Source organism: Schistocerca serialis, chromosome 1, assembly GCF_023864345.2.
Source record: "Schistocerca serialis cubense isolate TAMUIC-IGC-003099 chromosome 1, iqSchSeri2.2, whole genome shotgun sequence".
In the NCBI taxonomy this organism is placed as follows: Eukaryota; Metazoa; Arthropoda; class Insecta; order Orthoptera; family Acrididae; genus Schistocerca; species Schistocerca serialis.
Window position 1 is genome coordinate 1,117,209,492 of NC_064638.1, and position 16,381 is coordinate 1,117,225,872.

Consider the following 16,381-nt stretch of genomic DNA (forward strand, 5'->3'; position numbering starts at 1 on the left):
ACACAGTGGCAGTGAAACATAATCGAAAGTGACAGAACAGTGCTAGGAAAAGAGTGAAGGAGACAGTGAAATGGAAAGACATAGTGGAAGTGGGTAACAGTCAGTGATAGAGTGACAGAATATACGACAATGACAACAAGAGAGAGAGATTGTGACAGAAAAGACAGCAGCAGAAGGAAAGAAGAAATGAGTTTTCAGCAGTAAGAGAGACCAAGAGGGAGACAGTGTAAGTGATAGGAGACTAGTAGTTGGACAGAATGAACGGGGCTGTGGCTGTGACCCAGGAGACAATGACAGAAAGACACAAAGAGATAACAATGAGTTGTGTTGAATGAGCAAGAGAGAAGGGGCAACTGAGAGTGGATACGGGTACGAGCAACTTACAGCAATGGACTAGAGAGTGAGTTACAGTTAGGGGAGCTTGTGGGATTTAAAAATAGTGTGAATATGTTTGTGTGCCAAAATTTTTAAAGGTGCTGATGAAGTTCTCTTCTTTGTTTGTGTGATGATAGTGGCATATCATCCTTGTATTGTGTTGTCTTCTACAACTTACTCCAGGCTGCTGTTTTATTGTCTAGAACAATATGTATAAGACTCCACATTCTTGAATGTATTGTAGTACTAACTTTTCTTTATTTCTTGGTTCTTTCTCAAAAAATTCACAAGAGTACTTAAACTAACACATGAAATGGAGCTGCAAGTGAGTCTTATTTAAAATGAAAAGCTGTTAAATTGGAAGTAAAAACTTTGTTTATTTGAAATATAAAGACATTAAAAACAGACATCAGTTCAAATCACATTTCACATTCATTTAAAATATATATATATCAAAGTGACTAAAATTGTGTACAACATATGAAGTGCAACAGAAGGCAGCATCTGACTATCTTTGAGGTTCTTTAGAACTGTTACTCATACTGCAGACGTAAATTTCAGTTGATTTGAATCTGATGATATATGAAGATATAAAGTTAGGTGATAGGCATTTCAGTTTGGCATTAGAAAAGAGTCTCTCTCTCTCTCTCTCTCTCTCTCTCTCTCTCTCTCTCTCCAACTCACACACACACACACACACACACACACACACACACACACACACACACACACACTTATTATAACTTTACAAAAATATATGTACAAATGTAAATTTATATCTACATACAATAAAATACCATATAAAATATCAATCAGAATTACTACAGTTATCAGCAATGACTGATATGCTATATGTTTACTCAGTCCATCAGCCTACTCAATCCATTATATGCTGAATAAGTTGCAGATCAATCTTCAGTATTTAGACATTGATTTAATGACAAAGAAAACCAACAGGATACAAGAGAGCTGCAATTCACATGAAAGGTTTAGACAGAAATTAAAAGATTTCTAGTTCTTGCACTACTAAAGTCATACTGAATCAAATCTGCTTGGTTTTCAAGGCATGTCACTTTGAAAAGACAGTCAAGCTTCTGACAGCTATCTCTACCACTGCCATCAGGATTAAATACCAATGACTGCTGGAGCCAGCTCGGTGTTCCACTTATATAGGCATGATACGAGTATCTGTAATCTTCCGGAGAAAGCTGAAGTGATACTTGCATGAGAAGGTGAGCTGGGCAGCTCATAGCAGCTGCAGCCTGCCACAGGGCTGAGTGACATCAGATGATGTGAAAGGCTGGTACCACATTCGAAACTGACACTTCCACCTTCCTAACAGCATTAAGCATCCATCTTTGCTTCTGCTTGATATCCAAAGCCAGCCCTCATGCTCTACTAAGGGTGTAACTTTTTCTCTGTTAAAACTGTTGCAGTTTATTCTAATTTTGACCACCTCCTTTATAATGGAATCCCAACGTGGTGATGCATAAGCCAATACTCTTGTCTCATGGTGAGTCAGAGCCACTACAAGCTGCCCAACTCATTTTACCATGCATGCATCACTTTGGCTCTATATCAGGTGCAGATGCTGCTATCATGCCCAAATAACCATATACACAGAACAGTGTGGCAGTTCTGGCATTCAGTGGTTTTTATCCCTAACGATGATGGCAGAGCCAGCTGTCAAAAGCCCAAGTGTTTTATGTGAAGTGATATGGCTTGAAAGCTGAGATGATTTTATTCATGCATGCCACTGTGAACAAGTCGCATTGATTTAAGAATTGTTTGTCAGATGCAATATACTTGTCAACAGTGAGAAACAATTAGATTTTCTGTACTATAAGGCAGCCATTCAAATGCCTGTTTCCTCCCCTGACATAATGATTGTGACTTCTTGTATTAAAAAAAAGACATGTTCACAGTGTAAAGTAGCTTTTTCTTTCACTTATTTTCTTCACATGACAAATTAAATAAATTTCACAGAAACACAGCACATCCAACATATGCTAAATAATAGCACTGAAACAATACATTTCTAGTTCAAGAAACACAAATAAGATAATGTTTTTTAAAAATCAGATCTCAGAAATAAAGAAATTATTAACATCTTCAGATCTCACGTGTTGCTATGAAAGGTGTACTGGACTAGAAAGAAATGAATTGAGATTATACACCAGTAAAAAAGTTACAGATATTGTCAAAAACAGAAGTCATTTTTTCCGTAGTACTGGAGAACAATAAACAACTTTTCAGGAATCTGATCTCTACATAACTATTATAAACAAAACAAACAGAGGGGATGGGCATAAAATTTTAAGAAAACATGTACATCACAGAAAAAGCAATGCAATAAAGAAAATGAGACCATAATAAAATAAACTGGAAGTGTAAAGCACTACACAATTCAGAAAAATAGGTATTTGAAACTTGTGTTAAAAAAGTCAATACACTGTCACATCTCGGTTGCAAATTTTCTTTTTAAATTTTAGGTGCACTAAATTTTTTACACTATTGTACATTATTTTTTTTGTAAAGCCAAAAAAATATACTGGAATGAACACTACGGCATGGCCATGTCTTCACACCTATTGTACAAACTGTCAAACAGCAATTTCAACACCTCAGAGAGAGCATAAGAATTCGTATTTCCCTTAAAAATATGATGAATTGCTGTATTATTTATGTTTGCCTCTCACACTGTCTGCATGCACACAATGCAATACACGCTCTGTAAATATAAAGCTCAAAATGAAGGAACTGCCTAGCTAGTACTATAATAACAATAATAATAAATCATATTACTAAGTTTTTGGACCCATGAAATGGAAATTCATACTCTAATAACTCTTCATATGTATCTCAATCTCTGACCATCAAATTTTAGCAAAAGCTTTCAGTTTATTCTTTAAAATATAATGTACATACAAAATCAATGCACTCCACACATGATGCATTTGATTTGTTATAGTACCACTTTAGCTTCATAAGGACATGAGCAACAGCAGTAAGCAAGATTCCACACCACTCCACTGATGTGTACGGCATCAACAACTGATAATTTATATGAAATTTACTGAACTGTAATAATGGTTACTTTACAGTCTTCATCACATGGGTCCAGCATAAAGCAACTAATTGTAAAATTAGAGAGAGATGTTCTAATGCTTTCAGAATTATTTGTACATTTTTCAACACCAGTATAAATGGCAAGTAACATTTGTATAAAAATATACAATATGAAATTTGAGTTTCCACTACAGGAAGCTTTCAGAATAGGCAAGGCTGAATTAGTGACTTTAGGCTTCACAAAGCCAGTCACAAGGCAACTTTGGCATTTTAGAAGCAGGCCATGGTAAGTGTCCAACAGTCCTAAAGACCCAGTAATCATAAGAGACCTTACTGATCAATAGTGCCAGCAACAGTACTTCTCCAGCTATTATGTAGTAAATGTAGTCTGTTAACACACGATTGGCTGCACATATTTCACTGATTTCAAGGTTAACAACCTGCAAAATGAACAATGCTGCATCAAAATTTCATATTATGACAGATGATTGTAATAAATGATAATACACCACTACAGCAATTTCAGAAGAAAGAAATAAAATCATTACACAACAAAACATAATATTTCTAATGCATAACAAAATTCTCCCACTTTGATAATGCTTAGTAATACAAGTTACGTGTCACCAGCTTAAATAACCTTCATGAGTTTTCAGTTCTCTCCTACTGTTTAGTAAGCAGCATATTATCTTATCACTGACAGATTCAGATGTTAAAATGTGGTTAAGCTCATTCTGTCTCCAGAAGAAACTTCCAATTAGAATTTATAAATTTGAAGATGGCAAAACTACAGTCACAGGATATCTTTTACATGCACCCAAGCTTTTATTAAAAGCAGAAAAGAATCACAAAAAGTATCAGTCAGTCTTTCCTTCTCATCCCATGCAGTAAGTCTTCCCTGACCTGACTTTCCCGAAATCTACCCCTTTTCCTAGACATCTCCAGTCCTTTTCCTTCATCCCCCCCCCCCCCCTCTTCCTTCTCCTTCAACCCTTCTGTCTGAAGGAGCCACTGGCTCCAAAAGCTTGCCAATTGCAACCATCTTTTATGTGTGTGTTCTGCCACCACTTGGTGAGTACTATTTTATCCATCCAGTTAAATTATTTTGACAAAAAGTGACTCATTCTTCAACCACCTACAAAAATTTTTCAGCATCTATAAGCACTAGCTGGTACATGCTTAATCAACGAAAATTCAGGTCAATGTAAAACTAATGCCTGATTGATTTTTTACAGGTGTATCGTAGTTTACAAATAAGAAACAGCTGAACTGATGAATCCTGCAACCATAAACAGAACAATATGTTCCCCATAAGTTGAGGAGCACTTATCTTTATGATCGTTGTTGTAGTTGTAGTAGTAGTAGTTGTTGTTGTTGTAGTCTTCAGTCCACAGACTGGTTTGATGCAGTTCTCCATGTTACTTTATCCTGTGCAAGCTTCTTCATCTCCAAGTAACTACTTCAACCTACATCCCTCTGAATCTAATTAGTGTATTCATCTCTTGGTCTCCTTCTATGATTTTTACCCTCCAAGCTGCCCTCCAATACTAAAATGGCGATCCCTTGATGCCTCAGAACATGTGGTACCAACCAATCCCTTCTTATATTCAAGTTTTGCCACAAATTCCTCTTCTCCCCAATTTGATTCATTATCTCCTCATTAATTATGTGATCTACTCATCTAATATTCAGCATTCTTCCGTAAAACCACATTTCGAAGGATTCTATTCTCTTCTTGTCTAAACTATTTATTGCACATGTTTCAGTTCCATACATGGCTACACTTCATACAAATACTTTCAGAAAAGACTTACTGACATTTAAATCTATACTTCATGTTAACAAATTTCTCTTCTTCAAAAACACTTTTCTTGCCATCGTCAATCTACATTTAATATCCTTCCTGCTTTGCTTCCCAAATAGCAGAACTGATCTACTACTTTAAGTGTCTTATTTCCTAATCTAATTCCTCCAGCATCACTTGATTTAATTCCATTACTTTCCATTATCCTCATTTTGCTTTTGTTTATGTTCATCTTATATCCTCCTTTCAAAACACTGTCCATTCCATTCAACTGCTCTTCCCAGTCCTTTGCTGTCTCTGACCTCAAAGTTTTTATTTTTTCTTCATGGATTTTAATTCCTACTGCTTGCTCAATGTACAGATCGAATAACATCGGGGATAGGCTACAACTCTGTTTTACTCCCTTCCGAACCACTACTTCCATTTCAAGTCCCTCAACTCTTATAATTGCCCTCTGGTTTCTGTACAAATTTTAAATAGCCTTTCACTCCCTGTATTTTACCCCTGCCACCTTCAGAATTTGAAAGAGAGAATTCCAGTCAACATTGTCAAAAGCTTTCTCTAAGTCTACAAATGCTAGAAACGTAGGTTTGCCTTTCCTTAATCTATCTTCTAAGATAAGTGGTAGGGTCAGTATTCCCTCACGTATTCCAACATTTCCATGGAATCCAAACTGATCTTCCCTAAGGTCAGCTTCTACAAGTTTTTCCATTTGTCTGTAAAGAACTCCTGTTAGTATTTTACAGCTGTGACTTATTAAACTGATAGTTTGGTAATTTTCACATCTATCAACACCTGCTTTCTTTGGGATTGGAATTATTATGTTCTTCTTGAAGTCTGAGGGTATTTCACCTGTCTCGTGCATCTTGCTCACCAGACGGTAGAGTTTTGTCAGGGCTGGCTCTCCCAAGACTATCACTGGTTCTAAGGGAATGTTGTCTACTACCGGGGCCTTGTTTAGAATTAGGTCTTTCAGTGCTCCGTCAAATTCTTCACGCAGTATCGTATCTCCCATTTCATCTTCAGCTCTTCTATTTCCATAATATTGACCTCAAGTACATTGCCCTTGTATAGACCCTCCATGAGCTCTTGATATTCATACAAGTGGTTCTCTTTTCATCAAACGTCTCTTTAATTTTCTAGTAAGCAGTATCTATCTTACCCCTAGTTATATATAACTACACATCTTTACATTTGTCCTCTAGCCATACCTGCTTAGCCATTTTGCACTTCCTGTCAATCTCATTTTTGAGACGTTTGTATTCCTTTTCGACAGCTTCATCTGCAACATTTTTATATTTTCTCCTTTCATTAGTTAAATTCAATATCTCTTCTTTTACCCAAGGATTTCTACAAGCACTCATCTTTTTACCTACTTGATCCTCTGCTGCCTACACTACTTCATCTCTCAAAGTTACCCATTCTTCTTCTACTGTATTTCTTTCCCCTGTTCTTGTTTCTTTGACCTGTTCTTGTCAATTGTTCCCTAATGCTCTCTCTGAAACCCTCTACAACCTCTGGTTGTTTCAGTTTATCCAGGCCACTTTTCTCCTTAAATTCCCTCCTTTTTGCAGTTTCTTCAGTTTTAATCTACAGTTCATAACCAATAGATTGTGGTCAGAGTCCACATCTGCCCCTGGAAATGTCTTACAATTTAAAACCTGGTTCCTAAACCTCGGTCTACCCATTATATAATCTATCTGAAACCTTCCAGTGTATCCAGGCCTCTCCCACATATAAAACTTCTTTCATGATTCTTAAACCAAGTGTTAGCTAAGATTAAGTTATGCTCTGTGCAAAATTCTACCAGGCAGCTTCCTATTTCATTCCTTACCCCCATTCCATAATCACCTACTACTTTTCCTTCTCTTCCTTTTTCCTACTATCAAATTCCAGTCCCCATGACTATTAAATTTTTGTCTCCCTTCACTATCTGGGTAATTCCTTTTGCCTCATCATACATTTCTTCAATCTCTTCATCATCTGTGGAGCTAGTTGGCATATAAACTTGTACTACTGTTGTAGATGTGGGCTTTGTGTCCATCTTGGCTACAATAATGCATTCACTATGCTGTTTGTAGTAGCTTACCCGCACTCCTATTTTTTTTTATTGATTATTAAACCTACTCCTGCATTACCGTATTTGATTTTGTATTTATAACCCTGTATTCACCTGACGAGAAGTCTTGTTCCTCCTGCCACCAATCTTCACTAATTCCCACTATTTCTAACTTTAACCTATCTATTTCTCTTTTCAAATTTTCTAACCTCCCTAGCTGTTTAAGGGTTCTGACATTCCACTCTTCGATCCGTGGAACGCCAGTTTTCTTTCTCCTGATAACAAAGTCCTCCTGAGTAGTCCCTGCCTGGAGATCTGAATGGGGACTATTTTACCTCTGGAATATTTTACCCAAGAGGAAGCCATCATCATTTAACCATACAGTAAAGCTGCATGCCCCCAGGAGAAATTATGGCTATAGTTTCCCCTTGCTTTCAGCCATTTGCAGTACCAGCACAGCAAGGTCGTTTTGGTTAATGTTACAAAGCCAGATTAGCATGCAAGCCTCCCCACCAACGGCAAGGTCCATGGTTCACGGGAAGATGATGATCAAAAGACAGTTTATTATAACGTCAAAGCACAATATTTCGCACTTTAACATTTTATAAAATAATCATAACAAGGTTTCTGTTGACCATTACAATGGATTTCAGTTAAACACTGTTTGAAATCAGCTAGCATACATAATATTAAGAGATTGTAATAATCCAACATGAACCATGCCTCCACTTAGACTTGAGTGCATTCTCAAGACTCTTCTGAGCTATTCACCCTTTGGCATAGATTAACATGTATTCTGGAGTGCTACACACTTTTTGTCATGTATGGGCAGTTACTACATCAGCAAGTAACAAATACACCTTTATGTGCCACAAAAGAAATATCCATTTCAGGAAATGCTATAAATATGATTATGCTCCTATCTCCAAACAAACATGCTTGATCAAACAAAACAGCTAAAATAACCAAAAACAAGATTTCAGAAGATAATTCCAAAATAATCAAGAGAAGAAGATAAACAGAAGGAATAACATAAAAATCTGCCAAGAGCCAGAAATGTGCTATGGGCACTGATATGAGTGATAAGAATAACAAGTGGAGACCACCATAGATCTACATGTAGAAAGCTTTCCAAGCAATTTGAAATCTTCACATCTATTGCAGAATATATATTCTTCCTGATGTGTTTCATTTTAGGGGGGAAAAGGCCCCTTTTAAACCCAACAGAAAGTATCACACAGTCATGATACCTGTGTGAAGATCAAAGTTCTCAAAAACGTGTTAAGATTCAGCAACAAACTACTTGAAGTCTTGATGTACAGGTTAAGGTTGTTGAAATGATTCTGTGCGCTTTGATATGTTATGTTTGAGGTACTCCTACGGCTTAGTGCGGCAGTTGGAGACCTCCATTCAGGTCACTGAGATCAGTGCAAGTTTTTGCTGACAGTCTACAGTACTGTACAGCACGTCACAGTGTACAATGGATTGGGAGATTCCATGGTGGAGCCATGCAACAATCACAAATACTGTATGTAGCTACAGAAAAAAGAAAAATGATACTCAATGTAAAAGAGGAGAGTTATGTTTGCTACAGTTCAAGCACTCAAGTTAGAGTCTGAAGTATTATCGTACTTCGAGAGAATAAATCAAGCATTAATATGCACGATTACTCTGCAATTCACAATAAAGTGGCAGCAGGGTGTTCTCCACACCAAATTCAGACTATTTCTCTACCGTTCCACTCCCTCAAAGTGCATGCAAAAATGAACACTTAAATCTTTCTGTATAACCTCTGATTTCTCTTATTTTATCACAATGATGATCTCACCCAGAGTAGGTGGGCAACAACAAAATATTTCTGCATTTGGAGGAGAAAATAAGAGAGTGAAATATTGTGCAAAAATCCTTCCGCAACTAAAAATGCCACTGTTTAATGATTGCCTCCTCAGCTCACTATATTTGTGACACTCTCTCCCCTATTTCACAATAATACAAAATAGCTGACATCCCTTGGACTTTTTCAATGTCCACCTTCAATCCTATCTGGTAAGGATGCTATATTACACGGCAACACTAGCAGTGAATGGACAACCATAGTGCACACACTCTCTTTAGTACACCTGTTGCATCTTCTAAGTGTTATGCCAATAAAAGACAGTCTTTGATTTGCCTTCCCCATAATTTTATCTACGTGATCATTCCAATTTAAGTGTGTGAATTGTAATTCCTGGGTATTTAGTTAAATTGATAGTGTTTAATTTTATGTGATTTATTGTGTAACTGAATTTTAGCAGACTCCTTTTAAGACTCATGTGGATGCCGTAAACTTTTTATAATTTAAGGGCAACACCATTTTTCGCAGCATACACATCACAGATTGCGAGGCAAAAGTCTTTCTGGTCTTGACTCAAGGGCCGTGGGACAAACCTGGTGGTAACACGATGCATTCCAAGATGCTGTGCCAGTATTTTATCACATGATAGAACTGAAATGTTATGTTGTTCTGCAATCTTTCAGATAGTCAGTCTTCGATTGGCACGCACAATTTCATTGACATTCCTGACATGAGTGTCGTCAGTAGACATCAAAGGGCGTCCTCAAGAAGGGTCATCTTTAACTTCTCTCTAGCCATTTTTTAAACATGTGAACCATTCATACCACAGCGTATGATTTAAGCACCATAGGCTTCCTGCATCGTTTGGTGTGTCTCTGTAAAGATTTTTTTTTTCACGCAAAATTTAATGTAGACGTGTTGTTCCTTTAAATCTGCTGTCTTGAAACTCAAACTGTGCAACACAACGTTCTACTCAATACAGCACTGAAAAATAACTAACAAACATACAACAATGAAACTTCCAACAGTTACACATTAAACACAGACATGTGCAGGGATGCCAACCGCATTTTGCTCCAGCACACCATTTGTGCAAAATTATCAATGTTCTGAGATTTTTGAATGGACCTCGTATACAGCCCAGAGGAGGGAAGGAATGACATTACTTTCATTATGACCTTCACAAACAAGTGAACAAAATTAACAAGCTAGGCCATGTTGTCATCGCTGGTAGTTTCAATGCAAGAGTTGGAAATCTACCTATACCAGGAATAGTATGATTATTTGGAGAAAAAGACCCTTAATAATGATTGATGGGAGCTATGCCAATTTGCCTCTTTTAATAATTTTAAAATTACTAACACATTTCACAGAAATAATGAAATTCACAAGTTTACTTACAATGTACGAGGACTGAGGTCTGTGATTGATTAATATACTAATTAATAAAAAAAGGAAGAACCTTATGCAAGATTTACATGTTTATAGAGGAAGCAACATAGGTAACAGCGACCAATTCATTTTAGGCAGCAAAATAATGCAACTATTAAAATGGAAGAAAACAAAGAAACCTCAAAAGAAGCCACAACATGAGTTTTTCAAAATACATCTCCTGTCAGAATATAATATTAGGAAACATTATCAAGACAGCCTCCATGAAAAGCTTGCTTCACTGCCAATCAATAAAGATGACATAGATACAGAATGGAATAATATTAAGACCTACATCAATGAAGCAGCCTCAGAAGCACTTGATAAAGGGGATGAAACAGATGAGAAAAAATGACCCAGAATTTGGAACACAGAAATTAAAGAAGCCATTACAGAAAAACAAGTAGCTTATTTGCAGTTTCTACAAACAAAAACCTCATCAGAGAGATTGGAAACATACAAAACAACAGGAATGCAGTGGAACAAATAATGTGCAAAGCACACCAAGAGTTATGGGACTCATTCAGAAGTATGTTAGAACATGACATACGTGGCAGACAGCAAGGGATTTCAAACTGATTCCATAATTCTTTCAAATTTATTCTGTATTTCTAGTTTTCTATAAGACTTTTGACACTGTACCTCGCAAGCAACTTGTAGTAAAATTGTGTGCTTATGGAATACCTATACAAATGATTTAGGAGACAATCTGAGCAGCCACCTTAGGTTGTTTGCAGGTGATCACCCAGTTTGCAGGTGATCATCCAGTTTGCAGGTGATCATCCAGTAAAATCATCAGAAGAGCAAAAGAAACTGCAAAATGATTTAGAAAAGATACTTGTATGGTGCAAAAATTGGCAACTGACCCTAAATAATGACAAATGCTAAAAGAAATACGTTAAACTTTGGTTACATGATAAACCAGTCAAATCTAGAGGTCATAAATTCAACTAAATGCCTAGGAATTACAAACTACTTAAATTGGAAAAAACACATAGAAAATGTTGTGGTGAAGGCAAACCAAAGACTGCATTTTATTGGCAGAACACTTAGAAGATGTAACAGATCTACTATAGAGACTGCCTACACTATGTTTGTCTGTCCTCTTTTGAAGTACTCCTTTGCGGTGTGAGATCCTTACCAGAAAGGGGTAACTAAGTACATCAAGAAAGTTCAAAGAAGACCAGCACATTTTGTATTATCAAGAAATAGGGGAGAGAGTGTCACTAACATGATACAGGATTTGGGGTGGACGTCATTAAAGCAAAGGCATTTTTCATGGAGACAAAATCTTCTCATGAAATTTCAATTACCAACATCCCCCTTCAATTGCGAAAACATTTTGTTGATGCCAACCTACATACAGAGAAATGATCACCATAATGAAATAAGAAATCATAGCTCGCACGGAAAGATATAGGTATCTGTTTTTTTCCACGAGCTGTTCGAGATTGGAATAATAGAGAATTATTGTGAAGGTGGTTTAATGAACCCTCTGCCAGGCACTCACATGTGGCTTGCAGAGTATCCATATAGATACTGATTTACAAGAAATACAACAGTAAAATTAGTAATAAAACAAAAATACAGTGAAACCCCTATTTTACGTTTTCCTGTGGTCCAGACTTAAAAATGCAAAATTGAGGAAAACACAGAATCGAATAAAATGTTAAAACCCCCCATAATATGAGCAAAGACACATGTAATTGCCTTATACGATTAAATATTGCAATCTTCTCCAATACTTTGCATAAAATCTAAGTACAGTACAGTAAAGTGTTTATACAATAATTTGTGGTAATGAATTTCATCAGTTCTTAAAAAGTCACAGATGTGTAACAGCATGTAAAAACTCATCAAAGAATTGAAATTGGTATCTGGGTACAAGGTAACCGAGCTATTTTACAACATGCTACAACCACAAATTATTTGTTCAAAACACACATTTTCGAGAGATCATCCTTTGTGCTTACCCAGAGAAAAGCAAAAACTGATGAACATGTTGAATTAAACCAAAAACATCACAGCAGCTAAGTGGTTAAACCAAAAGCATAAATGCGAACATCTGCTAAATGATGAACTTTGTCACCATTGCTTTCTTATGAGCCATACTTCATATGCTCACCACCATTACAGTGTTATTTCGAAGTTGGTGAGAGAAACAGAGATGCAACTGTATTGTATCAGATTTGAACACAAAAGTCTTTCAAATGCATTATCATAAAACTCTTGCTCTATTTCTGTGTGACATCTCTGCCATAGCACATCATCTTCATAAAAAGTATATTTTCTGCACTTCACAAAATGCTTTCGTCCGTACCTGCATTCTCATAGCTGAAGGGCACTCCCCCTCGCCCCACATCCAGTATGTGAGTGCATTTTATGTGTGTTACTATGGTGTAGTGGCTGTGCTGCCTATTGAGTGACTTAACAAGTTGCCAGCCAATAAGAGTTCACTAGCCAGAAATGGGCAACATTTCCTCGATTATGACCGAGCATATTCTTCAAGACTCAGTGTTTGAATTTAAAAGGTTGATGACTTATATTGATGCTAAATACAGTACATCGGAAATACATGCAAAATGATGAGACTGAGTTCTAAGTGACATAAGAAAAGGTAGTGGCTGGGCCCCTTTGTCATGTATTGGCTCAGTCCAGAACACTTCACGTCAACTGCCTTGTTTTTCCATTACCACTGCATCCCAGCAGCAGTTGTATTGCAACTGTGTGGTGAAGCTAAATATTGCAAGCTGTGTTGGTAACACCGATTGTGGATTACATCAGCGTTTCCTCTCTCACATCTCCCCTCTCCAGAACAGCCTAAAATATTCCCTTAACTCCACAACCACCCATGAGAACCATCTGTCTTTTGTGCCCCTTATAACTCATTCAGTCACATCAAATGTCGATAGGACGAAAATGGGATGAAATCGGAGAATGTAAAATCAAAGTACCGTTGCAATGGCAACCCGAGGAAAATACCCAGTCAAAACAAAAATTGTTTTGGGTAATTCAGTTTTAGAACAAGTCTCTCAAATTTCTTATTCAGAGTGTGCTGTAAGTTTTGATTTTGATATTGATATTGAAAATACAATATACAAATTCTAAGCTGTCTGTGGTACCATCAGGACAACATTTGGCTATAAACTACAAAACGAAACAATCACGAAATTCTATAAAGCGAATGTGGTTCCTTTGTTATCCTCTGAAAGAAAAAGCTGGGAAAAAGATACTAGAACAGAACGTTTTCAACATGAATTAAAACATTCAAAAGTGTCATGAAGATTGGAGACAACTCCTCATGAGAACACCACGTCATGGGATTCCCCAGAAGATACTGAACTACAAGCTGAATGGGAAAAGCAAAATTGGGAGGCCTCAGAAAATATGGGAATGATTTTCTTTGTGAGTTTGGAACAAGCAACAGCCTAATCCTTGAAAAGAAGAAGAAGAAGAAGAAGAAGAAGATGATGATGATGATGATGATGACTTTTAAATTGTTCATTGTGATACGTTCCTGTTCCTTTGTCTGATTACAATCAAATGTTTTTGCTTTCTCTATGTGCTTGGAGATGATTTTAGTGAAAATATTGTACTTTAGGGAGATGAAGTTAACAAGTAAGGAATCTAATTTTTTTCTGTATTTCTTCTTATGAAATAGAATAGTTATAGCATTGTTCCAGTTTTGGAGCCATGTCTTATTTCACAGTCATTCTGCAAATAATTTTTCAAATTCCTTTGTACTGCATTTACTCCAGTTTTCATCATCCAACAATCTGACATCACACATGTCAAAACCGCTTTACCAAAACTTTTGGATTTATATTTGGACTACATTGATAAACATTAGTTTCTCCATGCCTGGATGATGATGCCTTTGATTCCGCAACTGATGTTCAGTTTATGAAAAGCTGCTCCAGTCACTGTTTCTTTTTTTTTCAGAATCTTATTAAGTTAACTGCTTAGGTGAAGTTAATAAAGTTCTAAGAAAAGTAACCAGAGCAGCTTTTCATTAATTAAAATACAGCAAATTATGAGCCTGAGAGTTACATAACTCTCTTGAATGCATAGTCCTTATTTCACAATCAACAGAATTCAATCTGTGAACAAGTTACACTGTATGCAGAATACTTCAAATGGTGCATAGATCAATTTATACATCATTTTATTTGCCAGGTTTCCATGATCTATTAATGATATCAGCAATAAACTTACCGATATTGGAAGATTTGCACACATTACTTTGTCTGTATCTTTTATATGACCTTTATTTGATAGAAACCATTTCTGCAGACAAAAATAAATGATTAGAAACAAAACCATAAAATGAAAGGAAAATAAACAGACTTATGTACCATTTTACAAACCTTTAAGGCCTGTGCAGTATTACATTCACAAGACAGTTTATTTCCAGCCAGGTTTATACTTAACATATTTCTGTTTCGACTAAATGTGTCAGTCAGAAAATATGTTGGCACCTAAAACATTGGACAATATATCATTTTCAAAACCACATTTGGAAAACATGATAAAGATATTATAACACAAAGATTATAAAGCTGAAACATTTTGTCCAAAATCTTCAATTACATTACTGAGGTTTCTGCATTATACAGTAGAAGAAATACATTCAATCACAAATTCATTATAAATTATCAATTACACTTTGTAATACGAGTTCCTGCATGGTGAACATTTATACAGAATACATTATCAACTGTAGTTGTTATTCTGTTTGTCAGTTGTAAGACTGGTTTGCTGCAGCTCTCCATGCTACTTGATCTTGTGCAAGCCTCTTCATCCTTTTGAACCTGTTTACTGATTCATCTCTTGGTGTCTCTATCATTTTATCACCCCCCCCCCCCCCCCACACACACACACACACACTTCCCTAAATTGGTGATACCTTGATGTCTCGGAGTGGGTACTATCAATCAATCCCTTTTTTTAGTCAAGCTGTGCCACAAGTTTCTTTCCTCCACATTTCTATTCAGTAGCTCCTCACTAATTACGCAATCTACCCATCTAATCTTGCCGAGCAAAGTGGGTGGCGTGGCGTGGTGGTTAGCACACTGGACTCGCATTCAAGAGGACGACAGTTCAAACCCAAGTCCAGCAATCCAGATTCGGTTTTCCGTGATTTCCCTAAATTGCTTCAGATAAATATCAGGATGGCTCCTTTGAAAGGGCACGCTCAATTTCTTTCCCCACCCTTGACAAAATCCAAGCTTGTGGTCAGTTTATAATGACCTTGATGTCGACAACCTTAAACCCAAACTTCCTTTCTTTCTCATCTAATCTTCAGCATTCTTCTGTAGCACCACACTTCAAAAGTTTCTTCTTGCCTGAACTGTTAATTGCCCACATTTCACTTTCGTACAAGTCTACACTCCAGACAAACACCTTCAGAAAAGACTTTCTATCACTTAAATTTATATTAGATGTTAACAAATTCTTTTTCCGAAATGCTGTTCTTGTCATTGTCAGTTTACATTTTATATTCTCTCTACTTGGGCCTTCATCTGTTATTTTGCTGCCCAAATAGCAAAACCCATATACCACTTTTAGTGTCTCATTTCCTAATCTAATTCCCTCAGCATCGCCTGATTCAGATGGACTACATTCCGTTATTCTTGTTTTGCTTTTGTTAATTCCTTTCCTTTCAAGACACTGTCCATTCCATTCAACTGCTCCTCCAAGTACTTTGCTGCCTCTGACAGAATTATGTTGTTGTAAGCAAATCTCAAAGTTTTTATTTCTTCTCCTGAACTTTAATTTCTGCTCCAAATTTTTCTTTGGTTTCCTTTAT

At 36.6% G+C, this 16,381-nt stretch overlaps 1 protein-coding gene across 1 annotated transcript in view; it reads right to left on the reverse strand.

The window, feature by feature from the left end:
* Window positions 1–732: 732 nt before the first annotated feature.
* Window positions 733–16,381, reverse strand: part of LOC126416709 (protein halfway) — a 96,842-nt gene continuing 81,193 nt past the window's right edge. Inside the window, exons 7-9 of the mRNA XM_050084524.1 lie at window positions 14,940–15,050; window positions 14,788–14,859; window positions 733–3,884 (exon numbers count right to left, since the gene is read on the reverse strand). Of these exons, the coding sequence (XP_049940481.1) occupies window positions 3,675–3,884; window positions 14,788–14,859; window positions 14,940–15,050 (393 nt within the window). The 3' untranslated portion in view covers window positions 733–3,674. The remainder of the gene's footprint in view (window positions 3,885–14,787; window positions 14,860–14,939; window positions 15,051–16,381) is intronic.